General features: G+C 35.2%; 1 protein-coding gene across 5 annotated transcripts in view; it reads right to left on the bottom strand.

Moving 5' to 3' along the window:
• The window catches only part of KLHL13 (kelch like family member 13), a 325,110-nt gene that overhangs the window by 9,427 nt on the left and 288,361 nt on the right, over nt 1-27,322 (bottom strand). For all 5 annotated transcript variants that reach the window (XM_016202711.2, XM_087829330.1, XM_087829332.1 and 2 more), the window contains 4 exons: nt 25,714-25,855; nt 12,167-12,299; nt 11,458-11,654; nt 287-1,082 (listed from right to left, as the gene is read on the bottom strand). In XM_016202711.2, coding sequence (XP_016058197.1) covers nt 287-1,082; nt 11,458-11,654; nt 12,167-12,299; nt 25,714-25,855 — 1,268 coding nt within the window. The remainder of the gene's footprint in view (nt 1-286; nt 1,083-11,457; nt 11,655-12,166; nt 12,300-25,713; nt 25,856-27,322) is intronic.

Raw genomic sequence — 27,322 nt, 5'->3', positions numbered from 1 at the left:
TAGCAGAATATACCTTGCAGTTGAACCTTCAAGATGAAAGCCACACATACTGCACAAATCAAATATTCTGCAACATACTGATGTATTTATGAGATATAATTTGTATCATGGACAACAGTATATGCCCAGATAAGGCATAATGTTTATCTCTGATATTTTCTAAAAAAAAAACACAACAAAATAACAAAACCAGTTTAAAATGTAACCCTAACTACATTTTTTATCTTCATTTTATAGAACTGTTTATTTTATGATTTGACAAGAATTTTGGAGTAAAGAAACTTACGTAGTTCCCCAGCTGCATTGCGCCCACCAACTGCATACAGATATCCTTTGAGGGCACTTAGGTGGAAGAAGGTGCGCTTTTCATTTAAAGATGCAACTTGCATCCATTTATTGTATCGAGGATCAAACCTGAAGACTGTATCAACAGCGGTTTTTCCTTTTGTGTCATAATTACTCTGTCCACCAACGACATAGAGGAAATTTCCAATGACGGCAATGCCATGCTGGTACCTTGGGGCATCCATAGGGGCTAATGATTTCCATTCATGGGCCTTTTCATCATACATGCGCAATTCCTTGCTGACAACCAGCTGCTGCCTCAGCACTCCTCCTAGTGTAACCAAATGAGTGGTGTCAGACCGAATGGCAGTCCTGTCTGACTGCATAACTGGCTGCATATACGGCATCATTTGGTAATTGCTGGCTTCCAAAAGAAGATTCACGCAAGTATTGTCAGTTCTCATGAAATCTACGGTTTGCACGTAATTAATGAGCTCTTGTGGTGTCATCAGTGGAAATCGTATGTTCTTCATTAATTTTGGAGCAAAGTCCATCCGAGGCTCTTCTAGGCGTAGCCAGCGACAGGTAGCCTTAAAGAGCTCAAGTTCAGTGCAATGCTTAAGGCTATTACTGGAAAGCACAAAGGCAAGACGCTCAAAAGGGAGTTTCAAGAACTCCCCAGTGCTCAGCAATGCAGGAAAATTCTTCAAGACGAAACTGTTAACGTATTTATCCACTTCTGTCAGATTGTAGGTGTTGGCAATCCGTCCAACTTCAACACAATTGTCTAAAGTGACCTATTAAGCCAATAAAAAAAAATTAAAACAGAGCTACTTTCAAGACACTCACATCTGGATAACATAAATACCTGTTCTAGAAGAAAAGTAAATTATGCTTTTTACTGTCCATATAGATGCAAATAAAGATTCTTACCTAAATACATTAATGATCTAAAGAGAATTCACAAACCACCTTTACCTAATCAAATAGAAGGGTGACTAAGAGAATATAATCATTCAAAATTAGAAGGTTAGAAGTTATTCTAAGAAATAATGTTACTACTTGACAATGGCCAAAATAATTACAGTAAGTCCTCAATATCATCAGTAGGTTCTTTGAACTGTAGTGAAACAACAAATAATGAAAGTAATTTTACCACAGGCTAATTAATATGAACAGTTCAATTCTTACTGCATCTCATTAACATTATAATGAAACAATGTTATTCAAGGACCTACTGTACTTTTCTCTCCTTAAAAATGTGTGTTCCTCCTCCCCTCCCACAAGAAATACTAATAAAATTCTGGCCAGATGGAAATTTTGAAAAAATAGAGGGTTATTCTATTATGGTTCATCTCAATCCTCTTCTCAGTCATGAGTCTTAAAAGTAACTCAGCTAGCAGATCCACTAACAGAAAAGCTCTAATATCTGATTCTTAGATTTCTCTTTCATGTGAACAGGCTTCATTCATTGTTATTCCTTCATTCATTACTATTTCATTTTGATTCCTTCAAAAGTTATTGCTTATAGTAAAAATAATTCAATAGGACAATTATTCCTAGAGCAATTTTATTTTCCACATTATTTACCTGGAAATATAAGCAACACAATCACTTTCATGAGGGTTGGAATAGGTGTGTGTACATCAAATTACTGATGGAGTTTCTGGTATCTATGATATGCCGTGTAGTTTACCTTAGCCACTGTTCTTACTCTCAGCACTGCTCTAGCTCTGCCTGGAGTCAAAATGAGCCCAGAAAAATTTCTCCAGCACAGAGGAAAATATGCCAAAACTGGAAACCAGGAAAAGGAAAGAAGCTATGGAGAGGATCCTCTTCTGCAGGAGCTCTTTTCAATATTCTAATAACTGACTGGTCAAAAGAGAAAAATTGTATTACCAGTGGGGAGAGGCCCTTGTCCCCAACCTTTTGCTCATGGGGGTGGATTTCTTGCGCTATCCCGAGAAAAATAATTTTCTGATACTCACACAGGAGAGCAAGTAATTTTTATTTGCATGGAATTAAATCCCCGAGTTTCCAAGGTCCCATTTTCCTTTGCCCCACCATAGAAGTGTAGCTGTGGCTTCAGCAGAGCTAAAATCAGAGCCAGTGTCCAGAATTTCCTTTACATACTTGAGCGGTATCTAGTTCAGCATCAGGCTAGCTTAGTTTGTGTTCCCCGCTGTAGTCCATTAGTCCATTGCATATGGGGTCCGCATGGCCATGGGCCACATGGGCGAATGCAAGAGAGCCAAGAGCAACAAGAGCCAAGAGCAACAAGGGAGTGAACTCCTTTGTCTATGGGTTATGTATTCCCAAATTTTCACGAGCTCTCATGGGGGTCCACCCTCCTAGTCAATGATTTTGTTCCCAGGTTAGACTGATAGGGAAGCACCTTCCCTATGTCACCCCAACTTCATTGCATATGTATTCATTTTCCCCTTTGTTGGACCCCTTCTCCCAGTGATTTTCAGGAAATGGGCCAGTGGTTCCCTGGGGAGTATAAAGCTGCAGCTTCCTGGTGAAGCTGCCCAAATGACCATGCTTATAATGTCTGGCCTTCCTTTTGCTCCTTTCCTATTATTAATAACTAGCTAGTTACAATGGTATCAATATCAGCAAATATTATGCAAGGAAGAACTCAAAACACAAGCCTACCATACAAATGTCTGGGTGTATATACAAACAAAGAGATAGGTCACAGGCAAAGTATTCAAATGTTTTTTAATTTAGTCAGGGTGTCTGTTCACAAACGTCACATAAACCTCATTAATGCAACTGTATGGTTAACAGACTGGCATTCGGTTGAGAGAAAATTGGCTAATCCTTCTATTATCCTATTATTTAAAAGCTGAAATGAGACTAAAATCATTATTCCTCTGTATAAAATAACAGCCTAGTTAAGATATACCACTGAAAGCTCTAATGTTAATACACACACACAACACATATTTATTGCTCAAGAATTTGAACTCTTTTAAGCAGCTGATTTGATTTACTGAAATTGCCAAAAAGTTTTAATTGCTTGTTATACTTAATAGGTATGTATTAAAAAATACCTGAAACAGCCCAGCCGCCGTGACTCAGTGGTTAAGCATCTACCCATGAACCAGGAGATCACGGTTCAATTCCCAGTCAGGGCACATGCCCCGGTTGTGGGCTCCATCCCCAGTGGGGGGTATGCAAGAGGCAGCCGATCAATGACTCTATCATCATTGATGCTTCTTTCTCTCCCTCTCCCTTCCTCTCTCTGAAATCAATAAAAACATATTTTTTAAAAATACCTAAAACATACTTGTAACACAAGAGAACTAGAAAAAATAAATCATTTATGGAACTTTTGAAATACTTCAACACTGTTTAATACCTTCGATTTCTAATATAGTTAATAAAAAGTATATTTTAATCCAATTTTAGGAGTGGCAGGTTGGTGTCTCGTAAAATTTTTACTTGTGTAAATGAAGTTACAGTTAAGATCCAATTGCCCAAACCACCTAAGGTAGAAGAGATTCCTGTTTAGAGTAATGGATCTACTTTCTGAGACAAGTAAGAAATAGCCCTCCCCCAGAGCAAGGGTAATTTGCATTTTTATACACATTTACTACTACAATTAAGCAAAAATTGGTAACAATGCAAAAATAATTCCCAACTGTGCAGATTCTCATCATTATTGATATGGTTGCAAATATAAACAACAAAAAATGTGTACTTTACATAGGCAAAATGATACCATCAGTTGTTACCAAATTTAAAGCATATAAAATAAGCCAAGATGAAAGATTAGAAACCAAACTGTATAATTTATAAATAGGATCAAAGTATTTAGTTCCTTCCCCTTTTCTCTCTTCAACTTTATCCAATAAGAAAATAATTACTAAAATAACAGGATACAGAAACCTACCTTTTATTTAAGGGCATTTGGAAAATATGAATATGCTCAGATACTGATGCACAGAACTGGAAAAGACTTTGACAGACCACCTAGTCAGTACAGATAGCTGCCTACTCTTTTCTTAGAAATCACCAGAGAATGGAATTTCAAAACCTTCCAACTTGTCATCTTCTTGATAGATAGACTAAGCAGTTTCTACAGCTTGTGTACAACAGCTACCACACTGTGGCATATAACAAAGGTTAAATACTATGATTATAAGCAATATAAAAATTAAAGATGTGATGATAGATACAACTAAAAATAGAATATTGTTGAATTAACAGTAAATTACTAGGACCTTATTAATTTAAAAAAGAGACTCAAATAAAAATATGTAATAGGAAATTAATTTTTTGAAGTGCATGTGATCAAAGATAAAAAGTTAATCATAGACTATAAAGATTATAGAAGCAAAGTCTAAAATAATACTTAAAATAATAGTTAATATAAGCAGATAAAAATGATGGCATAATGATAAAGAACTTTTGGAAAAATACAGGATTATTCAATGATGGTTCATTTCAATCCACTTCTTAGTCATGATTCTTAAAAGTGCTTCAGCTAGCATATCCCCAAACATTTAGTCTAGACTGGCTTAAAATAATGGACATGTGCAGTAACATAAACATATAATGTAAGTCATGTATATATTAGAATACATTACATTTTCAAAATATAAAGTTTAAAGCTTGTTTTAAAAATTCATAAGTAGAAAGAACTCTAATTTCATCTGAGCATATAACCTGGCCAAAATTCCAGAGTTATTATGAAAGCTAATTCAAATAATCACATTAGCATTTTAAAGGATAAAGAAGCAAAAAGGAACAAAAATTCTCAACCACTTATGAGAATCAATAAAATTCATTTTAAAATAATCAAGTGCACACTTAAGTTTCCTTGATATAAATTATTCTATTGTAATCAAACAACCTTCATGATCATACTAAAGGCAGTTCCAAGTATCATAATTTTCAATGTGGCATTTTCATTAACATACTGGTACTCATTGCTGCTATATTAAATTCAAATTAAATAAAATGTAATATACTTTAAATTAAATTTAAGTAACCTATCCTAAATTAAAATTAAAATAACACCCAATTCACCCAAACACTGTCATTAACATAATTTGATATTTTAATCACAGGTTTCATCAGAAATCTGTGATGTTATTTTGTTGAAGATCTGTATCTTATACAAATAAATTACCATTTATGGGAAAAAAAAACACAAAGCAAAAGTAAACAAGTATCAGCTCTGGCCGAGCATCTCAGTTGGTTGGAGCATCATCCCAATACTCCAACGTTGTAGGTTTGATCCCTGGGCAGGGCACATTCAAGAGTCAACCAATGAATGCATGAATAATGTGGAACAACAAATTGATGTTTCTCTCCCTCCTTTCCTTTCTCTATCTAAAATCAATCAATCAATAAAAATTTTTTTCAAAAAAGGAAATAAGTATCTGCTTTTGTCCTCTCAAGGGAAATGCAAAGACTAAGAAATTAATTGGCAAATTTTGGGGGACTCCTCAGACACTCAATGCACCAAATTCTCCTCAGTGCTGTATAGTTTATTAAAATGAAAGTCTGACATCAAGCACCTCTAATGCAGAAAGAGAAAGCATGTCCATAGAAAAAGACTGGGAACAAATCAAACAAGCTACTTTGGGGGTCAGAGGATATCTTCTTCTGGGCCTCCTTCCATAGGTAAGGACATCACAGGACATAGGGAAGGGACATTTGGGTAAGAAGAACAAAGGAATGATTAAAAAACAAAAACCTTCCTCCTCATCTTTGTCTCTCTTCAGAGTCTAAAAGCCACTTGAGTTGGATATTGATAGTGGCTCAGTTGGTTGGGCATCATCCTGTGTACCAAGAGGTTGCTGGTTCGATCCCCTATCAGGGCACATACCTGGGCTGTGGGTTTAATCCCCAGTCAGGGCACATATAGAAGGCAACCAGTCAATGCTCTCTCTCCCTCCCTCTCTCTCTCTCTCCCTCTGTCTAAGCATGTCCTCCAGTGAGGAAATAAATAAATAAATAATAAATAAATAAATAAATAATCTATCTTAAAAAAAGAACAACTTGGAGAATCCAGTTCTCTTCTTCCATTACACTTTGAATGCACTTACTTTATTGGATACAATATTAGATATTATAAGGGATTTTGGGGGGAAGAATTGTTTTTAACCCAGGCTGGGCCTGTTCTTCCCTTACAGAGTCCTATATGGCAGATGTGCAAGAATAAGGTGGTTAAAGTTATAGGCAGAGGTGATATTTAACAATCAGCAAAGCACAATTTGGGTACCAAATAATCAGAATAGATGCTCAGCCATAAAGAAGCAGTATCTGGGTACTACCTGCTAAAATATCAGCCTTGACAATAAGGAAGGGGAGGAATACAGTTTGATTCATTGTAAAATTATCTATGCAATTTCTTCTCTATTTTGCATTAAACCTTCCCAAAGCAAGCAAACTAACAAACAAAAAGTATTATCTGAGCCCGGCCGGGCGTGGCTCAGCAGCTGAGCGTTGACCTGGGATCCAGGCGATCGGGGTTCGATTCCCGGTCAGGGCACATGCCCGGGTTGCGGGCTCGATCAATGACTCTCTCATCATTGACATTTCTATCTCTCTCTTTCCTTCTCCTTTCCTCTCTCTGAAATCAATAAAGATATATTTAAAAAAAAAAAAAAAAAAAGAATTATCTGAAAAGGCATTTTGTTATAATTGTTATGAATAAATCCAATTTAGATTAAATAAGTAATGTGAAATATATGTACTATACAGGAAATCCTTACATCAAGAAGAATATTCCCAAAGCTTGCTGCTGATATCATCACCAAACAGCAAAAGAAACTGTCTTTTCTAAAAACGTCTGATTCCCTTCATTCTTCCCTTGACAGAACCCCTTTTCTCTCCCACATTCTACACCTCCTTTGTTTTCCACCTTCTCCAAACCTTCACTACCCTCAGTCATGTCAATAACATTTCTCTACATTTCACTGTGACCCAACCCAATAATAAATCATTGGTAGAACCAATGATATACCTGTGTCAAGGGAAAAAATAAACATAACTTTTAAAAATGAGTTTAAAGAAGAGTATCACCAAGTCAAAAGCACAATTGCCTCTTATTCTCTGATTAAATAAACCTTTATATAAAAATAAAATGGTTTCTTGTTCACTTTCATTCAGTACTGTTTATTCTGTATAACTGTATATTTAAATTGTAATGTTTCCAATTCAATTACAAATGTCCTATTTCATCAACCTTACGTTAAATTGGGTTTTGTATGCTAGCCTGTAATCTTCCATAACAGTAATTCTGTGGGGCAAATGCTAGATGTTACAAATTCTAACTTGTAAACAAATACAATAAACAAAAATTAAACTACAACCTATTTGTAAATCAGGGCATGGCTGCATGGTATTTAGCATGCTGTAGCAAAGTCATAGGGATAAAACAAATGTAATTTTAATAGGTATATAACTAAACAAAGGTAATTTTCCATAATCTCAATGATATATAAAAGTGTTTTTCATTTTACAGAAAATTTCAACTACTCTGCTTTATATGGTTCACTGTCATTCTTTTGTATTCACTTCCTAGTCTTCTTTTCTATAATTACCAAGAATATAATAATAGCAAGAACAAAAGTGTCAGGTCTTATAATCTATAATAATAATTACCACCTAAGAAAAAAGTATTACCACAGAGGATGGCAAAGTTAAGAGGAAAGTGATTCTTGTTCTATTGAGCCAGATGTTCTATAATAGAAATCTGATGTCTCTAACCCACAAAGGGTAAGTGTGGCTTTATTATAGTATTTAAAGTTATCATTCAAAACTAATATATAATGCTTTGTGTGTTATTTGTTGAGTCATATTTAATGTACCAGTGCTCTTCATCATCCACACAAATGATTAAGAATGGGATAGGCCTTGGCCAGTTTGCTCAGTGGTTAGAGTGTCAACCCATGTAGCAAAGGGTCGTGGGTTCAATTCCCAGTCAAGGGCACATACCTGGGTTGCAGGTTCCATCCCTGGCCCCAGTCAGGGTTCGTGCGGGAGGCAATCAATAGATGTTTCTCTCTCTCTGTCTCTCTCTTTCTCTCCCTCTGCCCCTCCCTCCCTTCCATTCTCTCTAAAATCAATGGAAAAATGTCCTTGGGCAAGGATTAACAACAACTGCAAGAAAGAATGGGATAAAATTGTATCAGAGCTAATTTTTCTAAGAGCTCAAACCTAAGTATTATTTCATTTATGTGAACTATAATCACACTATATCATTAAAAATATAATCCTATTTCCTCAAAATGATTGATTTAAGCACACAATCCTTAAAACATGAGATTGTTATATTTTAAAATTATCTATAATAACTTAGCTTGTGGGATAACTAAAAAGAGACAATAGTGTGGTGAAGGCCTGGGGTGGGGGCAAGGGCAGCGTAGAAGGGGTCAATGGGGGAAAAAAGGGACATCTGTAATACTTTCAACAATAAAGATAAATTACACACACACACACACACACACATATGATGTTGAAACTTTCAGTTCTCGTAAGTAGAAAAGGCACCCAGGGCTACTGTTTTTTCTGATTCACTTGAATTTCTGAGAAAGAAAGGGGAAATAAATAGAGTGAGCCTAAACATTTAACTAAGAAATTGGAATGCATGAAAGAATAAAGAAAAAAATGGATTTTACATAATCCTTAAACTAATAATCTACCAACTTTTCTCAAAAATTATCATGGATTCTGAGAGGGAAGATTTCCACAGTAAAATCACACAGACATATCCCAGGATGAAAGATAAGTGAATAGAATGGTGGTCAGAAAAGAGATGATTCCTCAAAGCTCATGGGCAAGAAAATTCTAAAACCATTAGAGATAGGAGTAAACTAGACCACAAGTAAGCTTTGTCAGGGACAAGCCTAGAAATGGGTTTTAGGATGTCTGCAGAGGACACTAGGAATGAAGAATACAACCTTTAAGACAATATTAACTGTGTGTTTTTTAAAAAAAGATATTTCCAAAAGAGTAAAACATATAGTTAAAATAAATGCTTCAAAAAGGTTAAGGAATCAACATTCTAATTATAGGAATTTGTTAATATTGTAAAATTACTGTGATATCACCTTTAAATAAACTTGTTTTAAATAGAGTTATCCAGAACAAAATTATTTTCTAATACTGTTATTTCAACAATTGTCTACTTTCATACCTCTTCATAAATTGTGCTTTATCCAGTTTGGTACTTTTCTTTCAGGTAAAGAAACTGATCACAACCAATGTCTAAAATTGTAAGGACTAAACTTTGGTATTCGAAAAGAAATAGGTCAGCAATGTTGCTTGTTAATGATCAGTTCCAAAAAATCACGACACTGTGACTAGTTTGGCTCAGGATGACCATATGTTGCTAGGATCAGCGTAAAGCAGAGTCTATAAATGTAAGCATTAAGTGTTATTATTAGATTAATTATTAGACTGATACATTTTTAAAAGCATATTCAATACCATTCACTTTTCCTGAAATGACGTTGCTATATGATGTCAATGGCACAAAACTAGAGGAAAGATGTGTATAGCTCTTGAGGTGAATGGCTGTGTATGATTAAATTAAAATTAATTTAGTACCCAGATTCAGTAATGAGCACAAGCAGCATCTTGGGAAATACACAAACTTTACTTGGGTTACCTGTGCAATGGGGAAGACAATAGGAGTCAACACTCTTAACACCATGCTGCCATAAAAACCCTTAAAAATAGCAGTTAGTTTAAAAGACTAAAAGTAATTATGAGACAGCAGTCTGAGTACTTGAGAATGGCAATAAGGAAACATAGCACATTCTCAATAGCTCAGATAAATGAACTGTTGGCTGACTTTATAAGATAAGGAGCAGCTTATTAATAAAATCATTAAGGACACATTCTCTTGAAAACTTAGGGTTTTAAAGATAAGGCTCCATGTTTAGTAAATGTAATTTTAAAGGCTAACAGCAATTATTTACCAATATTACCATAAGTATGAGTTAAAATCAATTATAGAAAAATGTATTTTCCATCAATATAAAAAATATAAAACATCAAAATTTACTAATGTCATAATTTTCAATCACAAAAGCAAGCTCTAGAAATTTTCTTGGCACTATTTCTTTCCAACCAAAATATTTTGTTTCCCAGAAGTAAAATTTAAGGGTCTCAACTAAAATAAGACACTATCTTCAGGAACAAGATGACTGCTAAGCAGTTCATTGGTTGGTACTTGTATGTGCTCTCTCTCATCTATTAAAGAAGGCTAAAAATGATTCAACGGGTGATGTGTTTCGATGGACTCAAAACTTATATGTTTAAAGGTCTACACATAAGTGTTAGTTCTTTTCAAGATCTAACTCCCATATCTAAAGGAAGAAAAAATATTGCTGAGCCTATTTTTAAAGACCGAAATCATATCAAGCATCTTCTCGAACATTTACACCATGGAATACTATGCAGCTGTAAAAACAAAGGATCCTTTACCCTTTGAGACAGCGTGGTGGGACCTGGAGAGTACTATGCTAAGTGAAATAAGCCAGTCAGAGAAAGACAAGTGTCACATGATCTTACTCATATGTGGAATCTAATGAACAAAATAGATCCAGAGACATAGAAGCATGGAACAGACTGATGAATCTCAGAGGGAAGGTAGGGATGGGTAGGGGGTGAGGAGAGATTAACATAAAAACTTATATTCATATATTCATAACCCATGGACACAGACAAGAGTGGGGTGAAAGCCTGGGGGGAGGGGTACAGGGTGAAGGGGATCAATGGGGAGAAAAGGGAACATTTGTAATACTTTCAACAATAAAGATAAATTTAAAAAAATAAAAAGACTTCTAGAAGCTCAGATTATAGTTCCACAGAATTCTATTTAAGTCTGTTTATATAAAATCATTAACATGAATAAAACCAAATTAAAATTATAACATTATCAAAAAGATTAAGGTATATATTGTTATCAAACACGATTACTGCCTGGTGTCATTTGTTTACACAGAAGGCTTTTCTTAAATGATTCTCTTTTGTAAATATACATCTGTATTGGTTTCCTCTCAACTTGCTTACAGACCACACACTACGTGACACCTCTCTGTAACAGTCAAAGTTTCACATGTCTACACAAAAGATTGGTAAGTCTACTCAAAACAGGGGATATCAGAGTCTACTGCAGAAAAAGATTTGAAAATGTCTTACCCCAGATATGAGAAACACTTTGCAGAAGTCCAAAACAGGCAGAATCTGTAGAAAACTGGCAGCTTCCAGTGTGTCTTGAAGGTTGTCCATATTCAGAGAAAGTTTTGCAGTATAAATGAAATCAATGATTTTCCTTAAACCAACTTTGCTCACGCCATGAAGCTTAATGCACATTAAATCTTGTTCTTTCATTCCACCTTAAATAAAAAGACATTCAATTAAATTAAGACATATACTTTAATTAAAGTCACACTCACTTCTGCTGCTAATTAGATACAATAAAATCAAGAAAAAGTTTTATTCTGTGTAAGCATTCATGTCAGTTAGGCTTCTGCATAATTTATAATTAAAAGAATGTACTTTAAAAGAAATATCTCTATACTAATGTTCTCCTGTCACTTCATATCTTTTGATGAATTAAAGATTATAGTAATGGGACCCAGAGTCTCGGATGCCCATTCATATATGTGTCTGGAAAAGAAAAGCTGTGAAATAAAAGAGGGAGGCAGTATGAAAGAAGTACATACATTTCCCAAGTTTAAAAAGTGCCACCCACAACCACACTTACTGGGTATATTCCTTTTGAAACTGTTTCTTCTTATAATGACACAGACTAAAAGAGCTGAATGCACTTTAGAAATAAAAAGATTTAAACATGTATTTTTCATATTGTTTTAACATGGATGCAGAGTTTAAAAGGGTGACCTACCTGTGAACATAGCTTTGAAGTAATCACTAGCAGAGGCCATCATGACACGATGCACAGGGAAGGCATCATCTGTGTCACCTGGCATCAGGGTCACATCACAAAGCAAACCTTCATGTCGAAGCTGGTCAAAGCCCTACAACAAGAACAGGAGTTGCACCACTAATCAAGGTAAAATGGGTAGACAAATCTCCATGTGCTAAAATTCTGTTCATATATTAATGAGTGTGCGACCTATTTGGAAAATAAAAACAATAGACTAATTACTCAGAAAATGATAAAACTGAACAGCTTACTTGATATTTGACAATATTTAATTCACTGTAGGGAAAAGATAAAATTAAGACTAATTTAGATTAAAAATGAATAAGGGGAAAGGTATATACATTCACTTTTTTTACAGAACCAGTGGCTTTTACCTTATTTTGCAAAACAATTATCATGTATACTTTCATTTTCCCATGTGCAGAATTACAGTGCTAGACTAACATCCTTTCCATAATAGTATATTTATTAAAAGTCCTTTTACAGAACTTTACTGATACCTTATTTTTGTTTTGTTTTTTGTTTGTTTGGTTTTGAGAAAGAAAGGCACAGAGTATCCGTGTGGGCTGCAAGACAGGAGTTCCTTTTTACCAACTAGAGTGTTCCATCTCTTCGAGAATTAGGGATTGTGTCTTAGGTATCCTTGTACTTTGTACCCTTGCTGCTGCTTGATCAATTATCTTTCAAGTTTCAAGTTTGGAATTTAATTATCTTTGGAAAAAGGAGCCCAGGAGACCCGACGTGAGACATAATTGTCCCCAAATACCTAAAGTCTAGTGGAGAATTAATAGGCTAGCAACCACAGAACAAATAGACAGTTGTTTCTTTGGTCTACTCTGGGGAGAATGAAACATGTTAAGTTTATAATAGGAGGGTACATGGAAAAAAATGAGATAATATTCAATATAATAATAAGGCTCAAAATGAAGATTTTGGCAATATTGAGTGTGCAGTTTCAAAAATGGAAATACATTGTTATAAAAAATCATAAAGATACTCATATAAATTACTTTCTAATAATATAATGTAATATAACAGAGAATGTAATACAACAGGAACTAGTAGCAAGGATTATTCTATCCTCTTCATATTTTAATGACCTCAAATGAAACTTTTATTTAAAATTGTGTTTCATGGATTTACGAAGCAAAAGGCATGACATACTGAAAAATGCAGTTTTAGAAATATTGATCCTACACATATGTATGTAATCTAAATCTCAGTCTAAACATTTTCTCATCATAATTTTTAAATTGCTTTTTAAAGAAAATGCTTGGATCTACAGAATTGGAACTTCAAAGAGATAATGTGATCCAGCCACTTTCTCTCTGGAGATATATTTTTATTCCAAAAATATTTATACAATATACATATACTTTAGAACAGGATTATGTATCATAGTTTTCTTTCTCCAACAGTGATTGACATATGTTTTTGTTCACAAATATCAAATCTTTCAGGAATGCCCCTTTCCTTTAAAACACAAACATTATATACCCCACCCTCGCTATTTTCCACTTTTCATTGCTAAATCATCTCCGATCCCTGTTATTTATTAAAAGTAGATGTAAAAAGAGAAGTCAATTTTAGGGGACTATTCTCATGCAGAAGGCAAGAAGTGGCTTTTTGAAAATTCATATATGGCATCTAAATTGCAATAAGTGTAAGGGGATTGCCTTTCAAATGTAGATGAGCATGGGAAGTACTGAATGCAACCACTGTGGGTGGGGATGGGGTGGTCTAGCACCCCAGAAGTAGGAAAGTAACCATCAGCTAGAAGAGTTGAGGGACTAGCATATTTGAATTCCCCAGTGCTTGGCACTTAATAAATGTTCCATTAATAAATGAACAAACCAAATTTCCCCCAGCAGCCACCACTTGGTATTTTTAAACTATGTAGTCACAATGGGCAGAACTTTAATTTTCTGTCAAGCTAGCTCGAAACCAGGAACTTTATTTGTGAAACTTCTCCCAATAATAAAATAAATTGTACCTAGTGTTGATTTGTGGTAAACTGTACAAGCCATGGTAAGGCAAGAGAAATTGAACCAAGGTTTGGGGGGAAAGGGTTGCCTCCCAAGGGATTGCTTTTTTCTCCCTCAGATAAATACCACGCTCAAAAAAATTAAATATATGGTTGTTGTAAAAATATGAAACAATATAAATTGAAAACTAAAAGTCCACCTCTTCTATGTACTAGGAGTAACTACTGTATATATATAATTGACCCTTAAACAACACAGGTTTGAACTTTACAGGTCCACTAAACCCAGATTTTTTTCAATAAATACTGTAAATGTATTTTATCTTCCTTAAGATTGCCTTAATAACATTTTCTTTTCCCTACCTTATTTTATCGTAATAATATAGCATATAATACATATAACATGTAAAATATGTGTTAATCAACTATTTATGTTGTCGGCAAGGCTTCCAGTCAAATGTGGGCAATTAGTAGTAAAATTTTTGGAGGAATCAAAAGTTATGTGTAGATTTGTGACTATTCAGGGGGAATAGGGGTGTCAGCACCCGTTACCCCATGTTGTTCAGGGGTCAAATGTACTTCCAAACCTCTTTCTATACATATATGTAATCTACCTTTGGCTTATATGTATACAGGATTTTTTAAAGTGGAATACTATACATACTGTTGTACATTTAAAAAATTCACTTGAGCACATAACATGGACAGCCTTCTGTCTCAGCACACACAAAGCTACTTCATTCTTTTTGGTGGATTCATAGTATTCCATAATGGGACATACCATAAATTATTTATCTATTTCTCTCTGGCTGGACACTTATGTTGTCTGTCAACTTTTGCCATTATAAGCAATGCTGCAATGAATCTACTTGTACATATACTTACTGGTGTGAGAAAACCTATGGAAGATATTCTTACAAGTGGAATTGTTGGCTTGAAGAATATGTACTTTTAAAGACTTAGCCACTGGCAAGTTAAAGCATATGGTTTATCCTGTGAAGTTTATTATACCTTGGGTACTGGCTAAAAAGAGAGATGTCAAGACACCAATGAGATGAGACTAAGTACTGAATGTTGCCTTATTTTATTTTTATTCACCAAATAATTATTTAATCTTCTTCTCTGAGCTATATGTAGATAATATTTTGAAAGGTAATCATGGCTTATCTAGTCCAAAGCAATGATTTATTTTCTTCCATTAAAAAAATCACCAAAAAACTTCTTGGCTCATTCATAAGCCCTCCTGTGTTTCGAACATTCCTACAATTAGTTTATACTGGAAATTGAGTAATGTCAGGCGGAATTTATTATTCCTTCTTTTTCCCTATGAAAAAAGGTATGGCCAATGCTTCCTGTATCATGATCAGTGTCATTTCTCATTTGGTCCATATTCCATAAAACTATTTCTTGAGGTATGTATTCAATCCTCAAATTCTGAACAGCTCATCTAGACACCAGGAACTTTTACTCTCTTCAAAAATTCTATCATTTTGCTTCCCCTTACATGATCTTTTGAAAAATCCTCTAATCTTTCTCAATATAATCTGGAGTCCCCAAAGAAAGGAAGCTAAGGCCCCTAGATCACCTTTGGTACATTCTGAGTAGCTTCTATTCTAAGCTTAATTTTTCTTTGGCAAATTGTTTGCTTTTGTGAGGTTTTGCATTTATTTTCAGTGCATATAGTTTCCCTTTCTGTTTCACAGCCTTTATTTTCATATGCATAAGTGAATAATCTCACTCTCCAATTCCATATTTGCCAGTTTTATTCTTAATTATTGCTATCTCTATCGAAATAAGATCTGTTTAGATTTTTTTTTCCACACAGATTCTAAATATCTCGCTTGCATGTGGTTATCTGGATATCCCAGCTCTGTCTAAAGAAAAAAAAACGAACACTAAAATTCCTTCTACAACACAATTTGTTGTACGGAAGAAGTAAGTCATTTCTCTAAACAACTTTTATATAGTTAAGTCCTCATTTAACATCGTTATCAACTGAACGACTTAGGTTCTGCGACTTAAAGTGAAACAACATATAACGAAAGCAATTTTACCACAGGTTGATTGTTATAAACAAGAGTTAAGTTCCTATGTTATCTTATCAACATTATAACAAAACAATGTTGAATGAAACAATGTTATTCCAGGACCTGCTGTGCTCTAATCTTGTGGAGAATGCACACATTAACAGAATAGATTCAATGACATGGAAGCATAGATCAGACTGACGAATGTCAGAGGGATGGAGGAGGGCGGGTGGGTGGAGGGGGAGAGATTAACCAAAGAATTTATATGCATATATGCACAACCCAAGGACACGGACAATGGTAAGGAGAGGGACTGGGGAGGGGTTGGGATAGGGTGGAGTGGGTCATTCGGGAGAAAAAGGGACATCTGTAATATTTTAAACAAAAAGAAAATTAAAAAAAGAAAAAGAAAAGGGGGGTTCTTCTCCACAATTCTCATCTGCCCTCTATATATTTGTCTCCCATTATCCACGGTTTCGCTTTCCATGGCTTCAGTTACCTACGGCCAACCCCAGTCTGAAAATATTAAGTGGAAAATTCCAGGAGTAAACAATTCATAAATTTTAAATTGCATGCTGTTCTAAGTAGTGTGATGGAGTCTCATGCTGTGCTGCTTTGTCCTGCCTGGGGGGGATGTGAATCATCCCTTTTTGTCCTGCATCTCCATGCTGTATATGATCTCCACCCACTAGTCACTAAGAGCCATCTCCATTATCAGATCAGTTATCATCATAGACAGAGAGGAGGGGAGAGGGAGAGAGGGAGGGAGGGAGAGAGGGAGGGAGGGAGGGAGGGAGGGAGGGAGGGAGGGAGGGAGGGAGAGAGAGACCACATTCACTTATTATTATAGTATATTGTTGTGATTTTTCTATTTTATTATTAGTTGTTGTTAATCTCATACTGTGCCTAATTTATAAATTAGACTTTATCATAGGTATGTATGTATATGAAAAAAGATAGTATATACTGGGTTCAGTACTATCTGTGGTTTCAAGCATCCAACAGTGGTTTTGAAACATATCCCCTGTGGATAAGGGGAACGTTTTATATCATTAACTCATATATATCTTCCACTATATAACTTTATAATTTCCTTCCACTAAATTTGTACTCATTCCTCTTGTCAGAATTCTAGAAACATTTCTATTTCCATATAGTAGTCCACTATACAAAAATACAGTTCTGTTTTACACAAAATTGCTTAAAGTTTCCAATTAGTCCTTTAGAATGTCTTTAAAACTGTTTCTATTGCTTTAAACTCAACTTCTTCCTGCCCCAATCCTTATCTTAGTTCTCTATTTTTCTATTCTGGATGTTGGGTTTCATTTCTGAGGGTATTGTTGTCTGTTCTCAATTTCTTTAGTCTAATGTTTTCCTTTCCCTCTTCTATAAATCTCCCCATATCTTCTGTTTTTCCTTTTTCTTCACATCCTTTTGAGGGGGGAAAAAACCAAGCATTTTTTTAAAATGCTTTAAACTTACCCAATGTACCAAAATGTCAACTATTAAATAGAGGTAGGTACATATGTAATACCCTGAAGGACCGAATATTTTAAGTGAGTTTGATAAATTTTGTAATGGTCACATTAAAACAGACATTGCACAACTATAGTATAGAAACCAGATAAGCTACAAATAATTAATACCAAAAGTTGGTTGGATGTCAATAACTTCCAAATTAAATATAGCGCCCGGCCAGGTGTGGATTGATACTCTCAGGTATTAAAAAACAATCTGATAAGCAAATCTTTCCACTAAATTCTGCATTGGAAATAACTTATTAGTGTATTCTATCTAGTTTTGATCAGTGAAATTTCAAAAAAGAAATGGACGTCAGGCCGGTCGTGGCTCAGCGGTTGAGCGTCACCTAGGATCCAGGAGATCATGGTTTGATTCCCGGTTGGGGGACATGCCCAGGTTGTGGGCTCCATCCCCAGTGTGGGGCATGCAGGAGGCAGCCGATCAATGACTCTCTCATCATTGATGTTTCTATCTCTCTCTCTCCCTCTCCCTTCCTCTCTCTGAAATCAATAAAAATAAAATAAAAATTAAAAAAGAAATGGAGTAAAAAGAAAGTGCATCCTGAGAAGAGCAATGAAAATTATTAATGGAAAATATGTTTTATGAACGAAGGTAAAGGAACTAAAAGAGAGGAAGTTAAGAAATGGGTTTACTCCAATCTTTAAGTAAACATAATGTATTCAATCAAAACAATACTATAGCTATGTTTTTATGATATTGCTCTTCATTTAATTCAGGGGACAGAAAAGAAACAGATGCACATCTAAGATTAATAGATACATAGTTTGAATATAAAAGTTTATATTAATAGTAATTAAACTCTGCTCTCATTATATAACTCTATTTAGAGTTAAAAACAAACAAACAAAAAAAAAACACAAAACTTCTAATGGCTTTCTATCATTGCATGATATCACGATATAAGACTTCCGTAATCTAGCTCCAACTTAACTGTTCAACCTTATTTTTCATTATTTCCCTAAGTGCTCTGAGTCATCTTTTCAGGTTGTTCTCCAGACTATCTGATTGGTAAAAACCCAGACTTACTCCTTTCCCAGTAACTTTATTTATGCCATTGATTTTCATGTAGAATGCCCTCCCTCCTTCAAAACATAGTTAAAATTTGACCTCCTTTGAGCTATTATGCTAAGTGACATAAGTCAGACAAAGACAAATATCATATGATTTCACTTATATGTAGAATCTAAAAAGCAAAATAAATGAACAAACAAAATAGAAACAAACTCATAGATAACAGAGAACAAATTGAAGGTCACCAGACGGGATGGGGGTTGGAGAGATGGGTAAAAAATGTGAAAGGGATTAAAAAGTACAAATTGCCAGTTATAAAAATAGTCATAGGGATGTAAAGTACAAGAAAGAAAATACAGTCAATAACATTGTAATGACTATGTATGGTGTCAAATGGGAATCAGACTTATCAGGGTGGTCATTTTGTAAGGTATATAAATGTCTAATCACTGTTACACATATGAAACTAATATAATATTGTATGTCATCTGTAACTGGCAAATAAATTAATTTTTAAAAAATTGACGTCCTTTGTAAAGCTATGTCTAACCAAAATTCTAGAATAATTAGGCACCTGTAGTGGGTCTCACAAGTTAGCATTTAATTATATCCTAGATTTCTGTGTCCAGCAAAGATGAAGTTACAGGGACTGGATTTACTTTACCTCTTGAAACAACTTAAAACCAGACAAAGTCTATGGGGGGAAAAAAGTTTAAGACTGGATGAAGGAGAAGGATCTGTACAAGATGAGAAATGAATTAAATGAGCCTCATGATTGCTTATTGCCTGGAGTTTCAAATTACAGGCAGTAGGAACTCAGGGGAAGCCTGGCATCTTCCCGTGATTGAGAGTCTGGGGAGGCTAAGGCAGCTAGGTTTGTAGGGCAGAATACAAGAGGAGAGATCTGCACAGAAATCTAAAAACAGTGACCCTCAAGTACTTAGGAGAGTTCTGATAAGTGCATTTGTCTGGGGAAAAAACCATCCACAAGGAGCACAAACAACACTCTCCAAGGCTCACAAAGGGCTGAGAACAGTTCCTATCCAAAGCACAAGGGCTAAACCCTTACAATTCCAGGCTTTAGGTAGAGTACTCAAAAAGATTTGCCTCAGTACTGGGGAAAAGTTTGTCCTAGAAAAAATGCTACTCTGGTTCTACCTCACAAAGATTAAAAGTAAATGCAGCCCTGGCTGGATGGCTCAGTTGGTTGGAGTGTCATCCTATACACCAAAAGATTGTGGGTTCGATTCCTGGTCAGGATACATACTAAGTTTTGGGTTCCATCCCCAGTTATGGAGCATATGGGAGGCAGTCAATCGAAGGTTCTCTCTCACATCAATGTTTCTCTCCCTCTCCCTCTCTCTCTCTCCCCCTTCCTCTCTCTCTAAAAGTCAACAAAAACATCACTGGATGAGAATTTTTTAAAAATATATAAAATATGTTAATGATAGCAGAATATTGGGAGAAGAAATTAGAATGCAAAGTACCACCAAAATGAAGGTAGGTCCTCCTCCCTACCCTCCACTTTCTTTCCCCAGTATACTCCAGGATGGACTTAAGGCATCCTATAACCTGGAAGCAGTCATCTGGGAGCAGAAGGCTCTACTTACGGCTTGAAGAGCAGGAAAGAGGATTCTTAAAGCTCAGACAATGAAGAAAATCCATTTTACTTTTTTTTTCTTCTCTTTTAAGTCCCAATCCCCAGGGAATTCCAATGCAATGGTTGTGGCCACAGTGACAGTGGAGATGGCAAATGCCTAAAATTCTGAGGAACAGAATTTTCCTCTTTGATCAGAGGAGTTGCAGTAGTTCCTCTACAGTGAATACCTCTCTGTATTTGGACCAGGATATGAGTTCAGTTATGGCAAAACAGAAGCAAAGATTATATCACTGAATGGATAATGGATCAGAGATTGGGAAGATTACAGTTATGGCAGAACAACAAGGACTATAAAATCAAAGATGCTGAAAGAAAATACTTTGTAAATCGTGTCTGATAAGGAATTTGTACCTAGAATATATAAAGAACTCTTCCAATTGAATAATAAAAAGACAAAAAAAAAACAAACTAAAAACTGGGCAAAAGATCTGAATAGACAGTTCTTCAAAGATGATATAGAAATTGCCAGAAGCACAAATGAAAAGATATGCGACGTCATTAGCAACCAGGGAAATACAAATCAAAATCACAAGATACCACTTCACACCTACTAGTATGACTATAATCAAAAAGACATAATAAGTATTAACAAGAATATGGAAAAGTTGGAACCCTCATATACTGCCCATGGGAATGTGAAATGATACAACCACTATGGAAGACAGTCTGGAAGTTCTTTAAAAAAAATTAGAGCCCAGCCAGGCGTGGCTCAGCAGTTGAGCATCGACCTAGGATCCAGGAGATTTGGGTTTGGTTCCCGGTCAGGGCACATGCCCGGATTGCAGGCTGCAGCCGATTAATGACTCTCTCATCATTGATGTTTCTATGTCTCTCTCTCCCTCTCCCTTCCCCTCTCTGAAATCAATAAAGATATATTTTTTAAAAAAATTAGACACAGAATTACTATATGACCCACCAATTCCACTCCTAGGTATACATGAAAGATCAATGAAAACATGTCCACACAGACACTTGTACATGAATGTTCACAGTAGCACTGTTAATAATAGCCAAAAAGTTGAAATATCTCAAATGTCCATCAATGGATGAATGGATTTTTAAAACTGGCATATCCATACAATGGAATATTATTCAGTGATAAAAAGGACACAAGTACTGATGCATGCTACAATGTGGATGAACATTGAAAGCATTATGCTAAGTAAAAGAAACCAGTCATAAAAGACCACATATTGTACAATTCCATTTATATGAAATGCTCAGAATAAGCAAGTCTCTAGAGATAGCGAGTAGATTAATGGTTGTCTAGGGTTGGGGAAGGGGTTGGGAGTAAGTGGGGAGAGATTGTTAATGGGTACAAGGTTTCTTTTTGAGGGGATGATGATGTTCTATGTGGATTGTGGTGATATCTGCAAAACTCTGAATATTTTTAAAACCATTGAATTGTACACTTTAAATGGGTGAATACATGGTATATAAATTGTATCTCCATAAAGCTGTTATTTTTAAGCAATGAAGGTGCTAGGAAGAGTTTGATTCAACGAATTGCCATAGGATGGGGTAGTAAAAGAAGGATGTTGACAACGTAGGTAACAGAATGAAGTCAAAGGATGGAAGTTTTCTTACTTTTGCACTTCAAATTCCATCATGGAATCTCCTGAGATTTGTTCAAGATTCTAGGAATCGGAGCCTATCAGGTATCAAAATACTTTCCAGGCACTTGCTTTGACTGCCTAGTTTTCTAAAGCCTATTTAATGGAGACAACTAATCTGTTAGAGCAAATCAAGCCCACCAGAAGGACACTGTATTTGGCAAATCCATCACTTCTGATCAGCTACATTTTCTCTGACACCTTCCCTGTTTGGCTCAAATGGAAGGAAAATAAATTATGCACTTTATTTTCCCATAAATTGTCACATTTAATCCTCATATCTCTTACCCATATTACAGATAAGGAAGCTGGTCTAAGGAGGATAAATGACCTTCCCAAAGTCACAAAGCTAGCTGTTAAGTGGTAAAACTAAGATTCCAGTTATGGCCTAAATGCATGCCCTTTCCACTACAGTTATGCAGTGGGTAATCCTTCAGAGTGAGACTTCTTAAAACAGCCTCTCCCCATGGATCCGTTCCCCTGACAGCTACTTGCAATGCCTTTTGAAGCTGGAGTTTATGTGATTGCCAATTTTAAAACAATGATAGCATTTACACATTAAACACTTCTCTAGCTTGTTCACTTGACAACCACATACCTAAGATTAGATACAGAAAAAAAGTCCCTGTTAGTGCTTGTACTTAATTATCTTGGTTTGTGAGAACATAATTTTTAATAGTCTTTTGAAGAGTATACAAAGTTTCTCAAGAGCAATATAAATTGGTAGCTCTATGCCACCACAAAAAATATTAGAACATAAAAAAATCAGTTTAGGAAAGATTGTCTTCACTTAATACAAACTCTCAGGTTAGTTTCACATCAGTGTGCCTACCATCAGCCTGGACAAACAAAGGCTGAGCTAAAACATGACAAAGCTAAGGATTCTAAGGCCTAGCTACACTTGTTTTGTCAACCATAATATATTTTTTAAATTACAAAGGTAATATGCAAATGTATTTCCATTGTAAAACAAAGTAAACAGTGCAGGATCATACAGAGCACAAAGTGTAAAACATCATCACCAACCTCCCTAATGTTTCCAAACCTTTTGTTATGCATTTACATTCATGTATATGTATGCATATTGTATATTTTTCTACAAATAGATAGGATTAAACAACATATATTGACCTGTTACTATTTTAACAGCTTTATTGAGATGTAACTAACATACCATACAATTCACTTACTGAAAGTGTACAGTTCAGCGGTTTTTAGTACACTCACAGATAGTATATAAACCATCTCCACAATCAATTTGAGGATATTTTCATCACCTCAAAAGGAAACCCTGTATGCTTTAGATATCACCCTTGTACCCTCGCATTTTTTCCAACCCTAAGCAACTATTACTCCACTTTCTGCCTCTATTGGTCTCCCTATTCTGGACATTTCATATAAATGGAATCATATAATATGTGGTATTTTGTGACTAACTTCTTTCAAGTAGCATAATGTTTTCAAGGTTCATCCATGTGTAGCATGTGTCAGTATTTCATTCCTTTATATAGCTGAATAATTTTCTATTGTATGGATATAGCACATTTGTCCTCTTACATTTTTCATTTGATATAGTCTATCCATTCAATACATACAGATCTATCTTGCTCTTTTTAGTAACTGCACATTATTACATAGGTGATGCAATGTAATTTAGGCAGCCAATTTCCTATGGATGGATATTTAAGGTATTTCCATTGTTTCCCCATTATAACATTAACTTATCTCCATATGATATAAGGAGGAAAGGAAGAGGTCATCTCTCTTGGTGGAAGACAGACTTCACCTCTAGAACAGTGATTCTAAAAGTATGTTCCTCAGCCCAGCAGGGCGTGGCTCAGCGGTTTAGCATCGACCTAAGATCCAGGTGATCGGGGTTCGATTCCTGGTCAGGGCACATGCCCGAGTTGTGGGCTAGGCAGCCAATCAATGACTCTCTCATCATTGATGTTTCTATCTCTCTCTCCCTCTCCTTTCCTCTCTCTGAAATCAATAAAGATATATTAAAAAAAAAAAAAGTTATGTTCCTCAGAAGTATTATATCACCTGGGAACTTACTTGAAATGCACATTTCTGGGCCCCATCCCCAGTTTTTGATTCAGAAAACTGGGGGTGGGGACTGGTTCACACTGTTTTAACAACCCTCCTCCTTGTGATTCTGATATGCACTAAAATTTGAGAACCACTGCTCTAAATCTGTTTCACTACACAGTACTGGTTTGCATTATTTGTTTTAAAGTACATTTTAAAAATTAGCAGAACCACAAAAGTTGGCATTACACATGACTATGGTCATGGCTAGGGCAGAATTATAGTGCAGGGGTACATGGGTCTCTTTGTATTTTCTTTGGAGAGAGTACTTTAATATAACAACAACAAAAAAAAACCTTCCTCTCATGCTTCCCCTATCAGCTTGAACCATTATTCTCTCCTCCCATAGCCTTCCAAAACCAACAATTAAACCATTTACATAGAATTAAGATGCCAGGAGATAGAAATTGTTTCCTTCCTGACCCTCTGTTCTATTGATGATACCCACAGAACAATGAACCATAAACCTCAGTTCCCATTTAGAAACTGAAACACTGGAAAAAATGTGATTTCACTGAATCACACAGATGGGAACTACAAGGGAATTTAGAGATCTCTTAATCAAGAGTCGTATTTTGGAGATAAGAAAAATGAAGCCCAGAGAAATTATATAACACAGCAAGGCCACACAGCAAGCATAAGCCTCTTCCCTATGTTATCTATATATTATACTAATAATATATTTTATACTATATACTGATTTATTTTAATGGTTCTTGACCAGATATATACATGAAATTCACCTGGGGAGATTTCTTTTAAAATACATTTAGAAAGATTTATTTTCCTTATCTCACTAAGCAGAGAACACTGATACAATTTAACTACATCTAGAAGACATTAATGGACATCCATTTTCATACGATTCTCTAACTCAGCAATGCCCACAGAGGTCAGGCAATGTCCACAAGGGTCAGAAATACTTGGACTCCTTATCCTTACACTAAATACCTCCACATTTCAGGTCTGTGTGTTCTTTTCTCTTTCTATTGTTTTTCTGTCCGCTCCTTTGATGTGAGTTATTACTTCTTACATCTATCAGTGTATTTGCATCTAGCAGTCCTCACATTGCCAATGTGAGTTGAGACACCAAATAAATACAACCTTTAGAACTATGATAAAGGTGACAGTAAAAAAAGTTGTGAGTGAGGAACTAGGACATTTAAAGTAGGGACTTTGTGATATTTATGTTGGCTGAGACATAATGGAAAGTTAATGTTGCCAGATACAACATTCTCTAAGAAAGTGGCATGATAGCAAGACCTCCTTTACACAAACAAAGCAAAGAATGAACTCTGGGGATTTTTTTTTTTTTTTTTTTAACACCAGGAAGGTATGCAGTTTTCCCCTCAAGGTTTCTCCTCTGTTGCTTGTTTGCTTTTTTTTAAATTAATGAATTTAATTTTTTTAGAGAAGTTTTTGGTTCACAACAAACTTGAGCAGTAAGTACAGAGAGTTTCCCTATAACCCCGTCCCCAAACGTGTACAACCTCCCCCACTATCAACATCCCACACCATAAAGACCCTGGGTACTTTCTAAAGCCATGTAAATACTACACAAAGGACAGTTAGATTACCTGTAACACCACAGAGCTGTGGGTATTGCTGGTAAAGATGCGTGTGGCTCCTGCCTTGGAAGACTGCAAATGGGATGAGAGGCCCATTTCGCTGGTTCCAAGGGACAATTTCATGTGTTGGTCTTCCTCCTCCACAAGAGATCTGAAAATTTGTTTAAGTCAGAAAGCGAGGTAAATTAAAAGTTGTCACATAATTCACAGTAATGAGATTATTTCAAGAAATAATCAGTCACTAGTACCAATCATCTGACTGTGGAATATACTGAATTTTGTTTCACTATATTTTAGACTCATACCATTCTACATTATAGAAGAAATATATATATTTGCAAAAAGCTTCTCAAGATCAGTAAAGATAAATGAGACCTGAGAAATGAACCTAAAAGCTGGTTCAAAATCATAATCACAGAAGGTTTCATTTTTTTAGTGCCAAAGAAATTGCTTTTGGCATTTATTTCACTGTGCAGGTAACAATACAATCAAATTGTGTTATTCACAGTTAAAATTAAAGTGGAATACCTACTTTTAGAAAGACAAAATAATATCTATCATTTACTGAATAGTCACTATGCATCAGGTACTTGCCAAGAAGTTTACATAGCTCATCTCATATAATCCTTAAAAATATCCATTGCAATAGGTATTCTGATTATGTCCTTTTTATTAAGGATAGGAAAAATTACCTACAGAAGGGTTAAAAATACCTGACCTACGGTCACAAAAATTTGTAAGTGGTTGGGCCAGGATTTGAACCTAAGTCTAGTCTAATTCCAAACTCTGAAAGCCCCATTAATAAAAGTTCAAAGATTAACTGTGATATATTACAACATTATTTCCTCCTGTGTTGTTAGTTATAGTCCTAATCAACCCAAAGTGAATAAAAATTTTTGCACATCAAAAAACGTTGTTTTCTAGCAATATCTCTAACTTATCAGTTTGGGATTATTTAGATAGATAGCTACAGTCTAGTTGCAGTTCTGTTTTCAAAGAGAAATAATAAAAATAATAAATACAAGTTATACCCATGTATATTATATCAGTAAATTTTAGGAGCCATAAAAGAAGATTAAAAAAAAAAAAAAAAGACTGGAGAACAGTAGTCAACAGATCAGTTAGTTCCACAGAGAAAATACCAAAATACTTAATAGTTAACCTCAGTTAGGTTATACTAAAAATGATCATCATGGTACAACCTTTCATTATTCCTTAGATCAGGCTGGCTTGTATTTCCTTAGGTATACATTGCTAAAACTGTCTCTGAATCACCTGCCTAAGAGCAGGGAGCTCATGGCTCTGAATGGGTCTGTGCATTCATGACTTAGACTGCTAAAACTGACATTAGAAAATAAAGAGGAAGAATGGATTGTTAAGTGCTAGAACTCTGTATTTTTTCCTACTTATCTGTAACTGCCTAAATGTTGAATTATTTGTTTTTCCAACTCCAGTCTATTCAATATCATAAAGATTTCACTTTTCCCCTATCACATCTATAATCTAAGCTGATCAGTTTTAACAAAAAATTTTAAGACTATACCAGACTTTTAACAAAGATCCTGCTTTTCAAATTCTGACACCAACTGGCAATAATTAGCAAAAATTCTGGCCTTAA

Source organism: Miniopterus natalensis, chromosome X (genome assembly GCF_054644295.1).
Source record: "Miniopterus natalensis isolate mMinNat1 chromosome X, mMinNat1.hap1, whole genome shotgun sequence".
Taxonomy (NCBI): Eukaryota; Metazoa; Chordata; class Mammalia; order Chiroptera; family Miniopteridae; genus Miniopterus; species Miniopterus natalensis.
The sequence above is the reverse complement of the archived record's forward strand: the minus strand, read 5'-3'. Positions and strand labels throughout refer to the sequence as shown.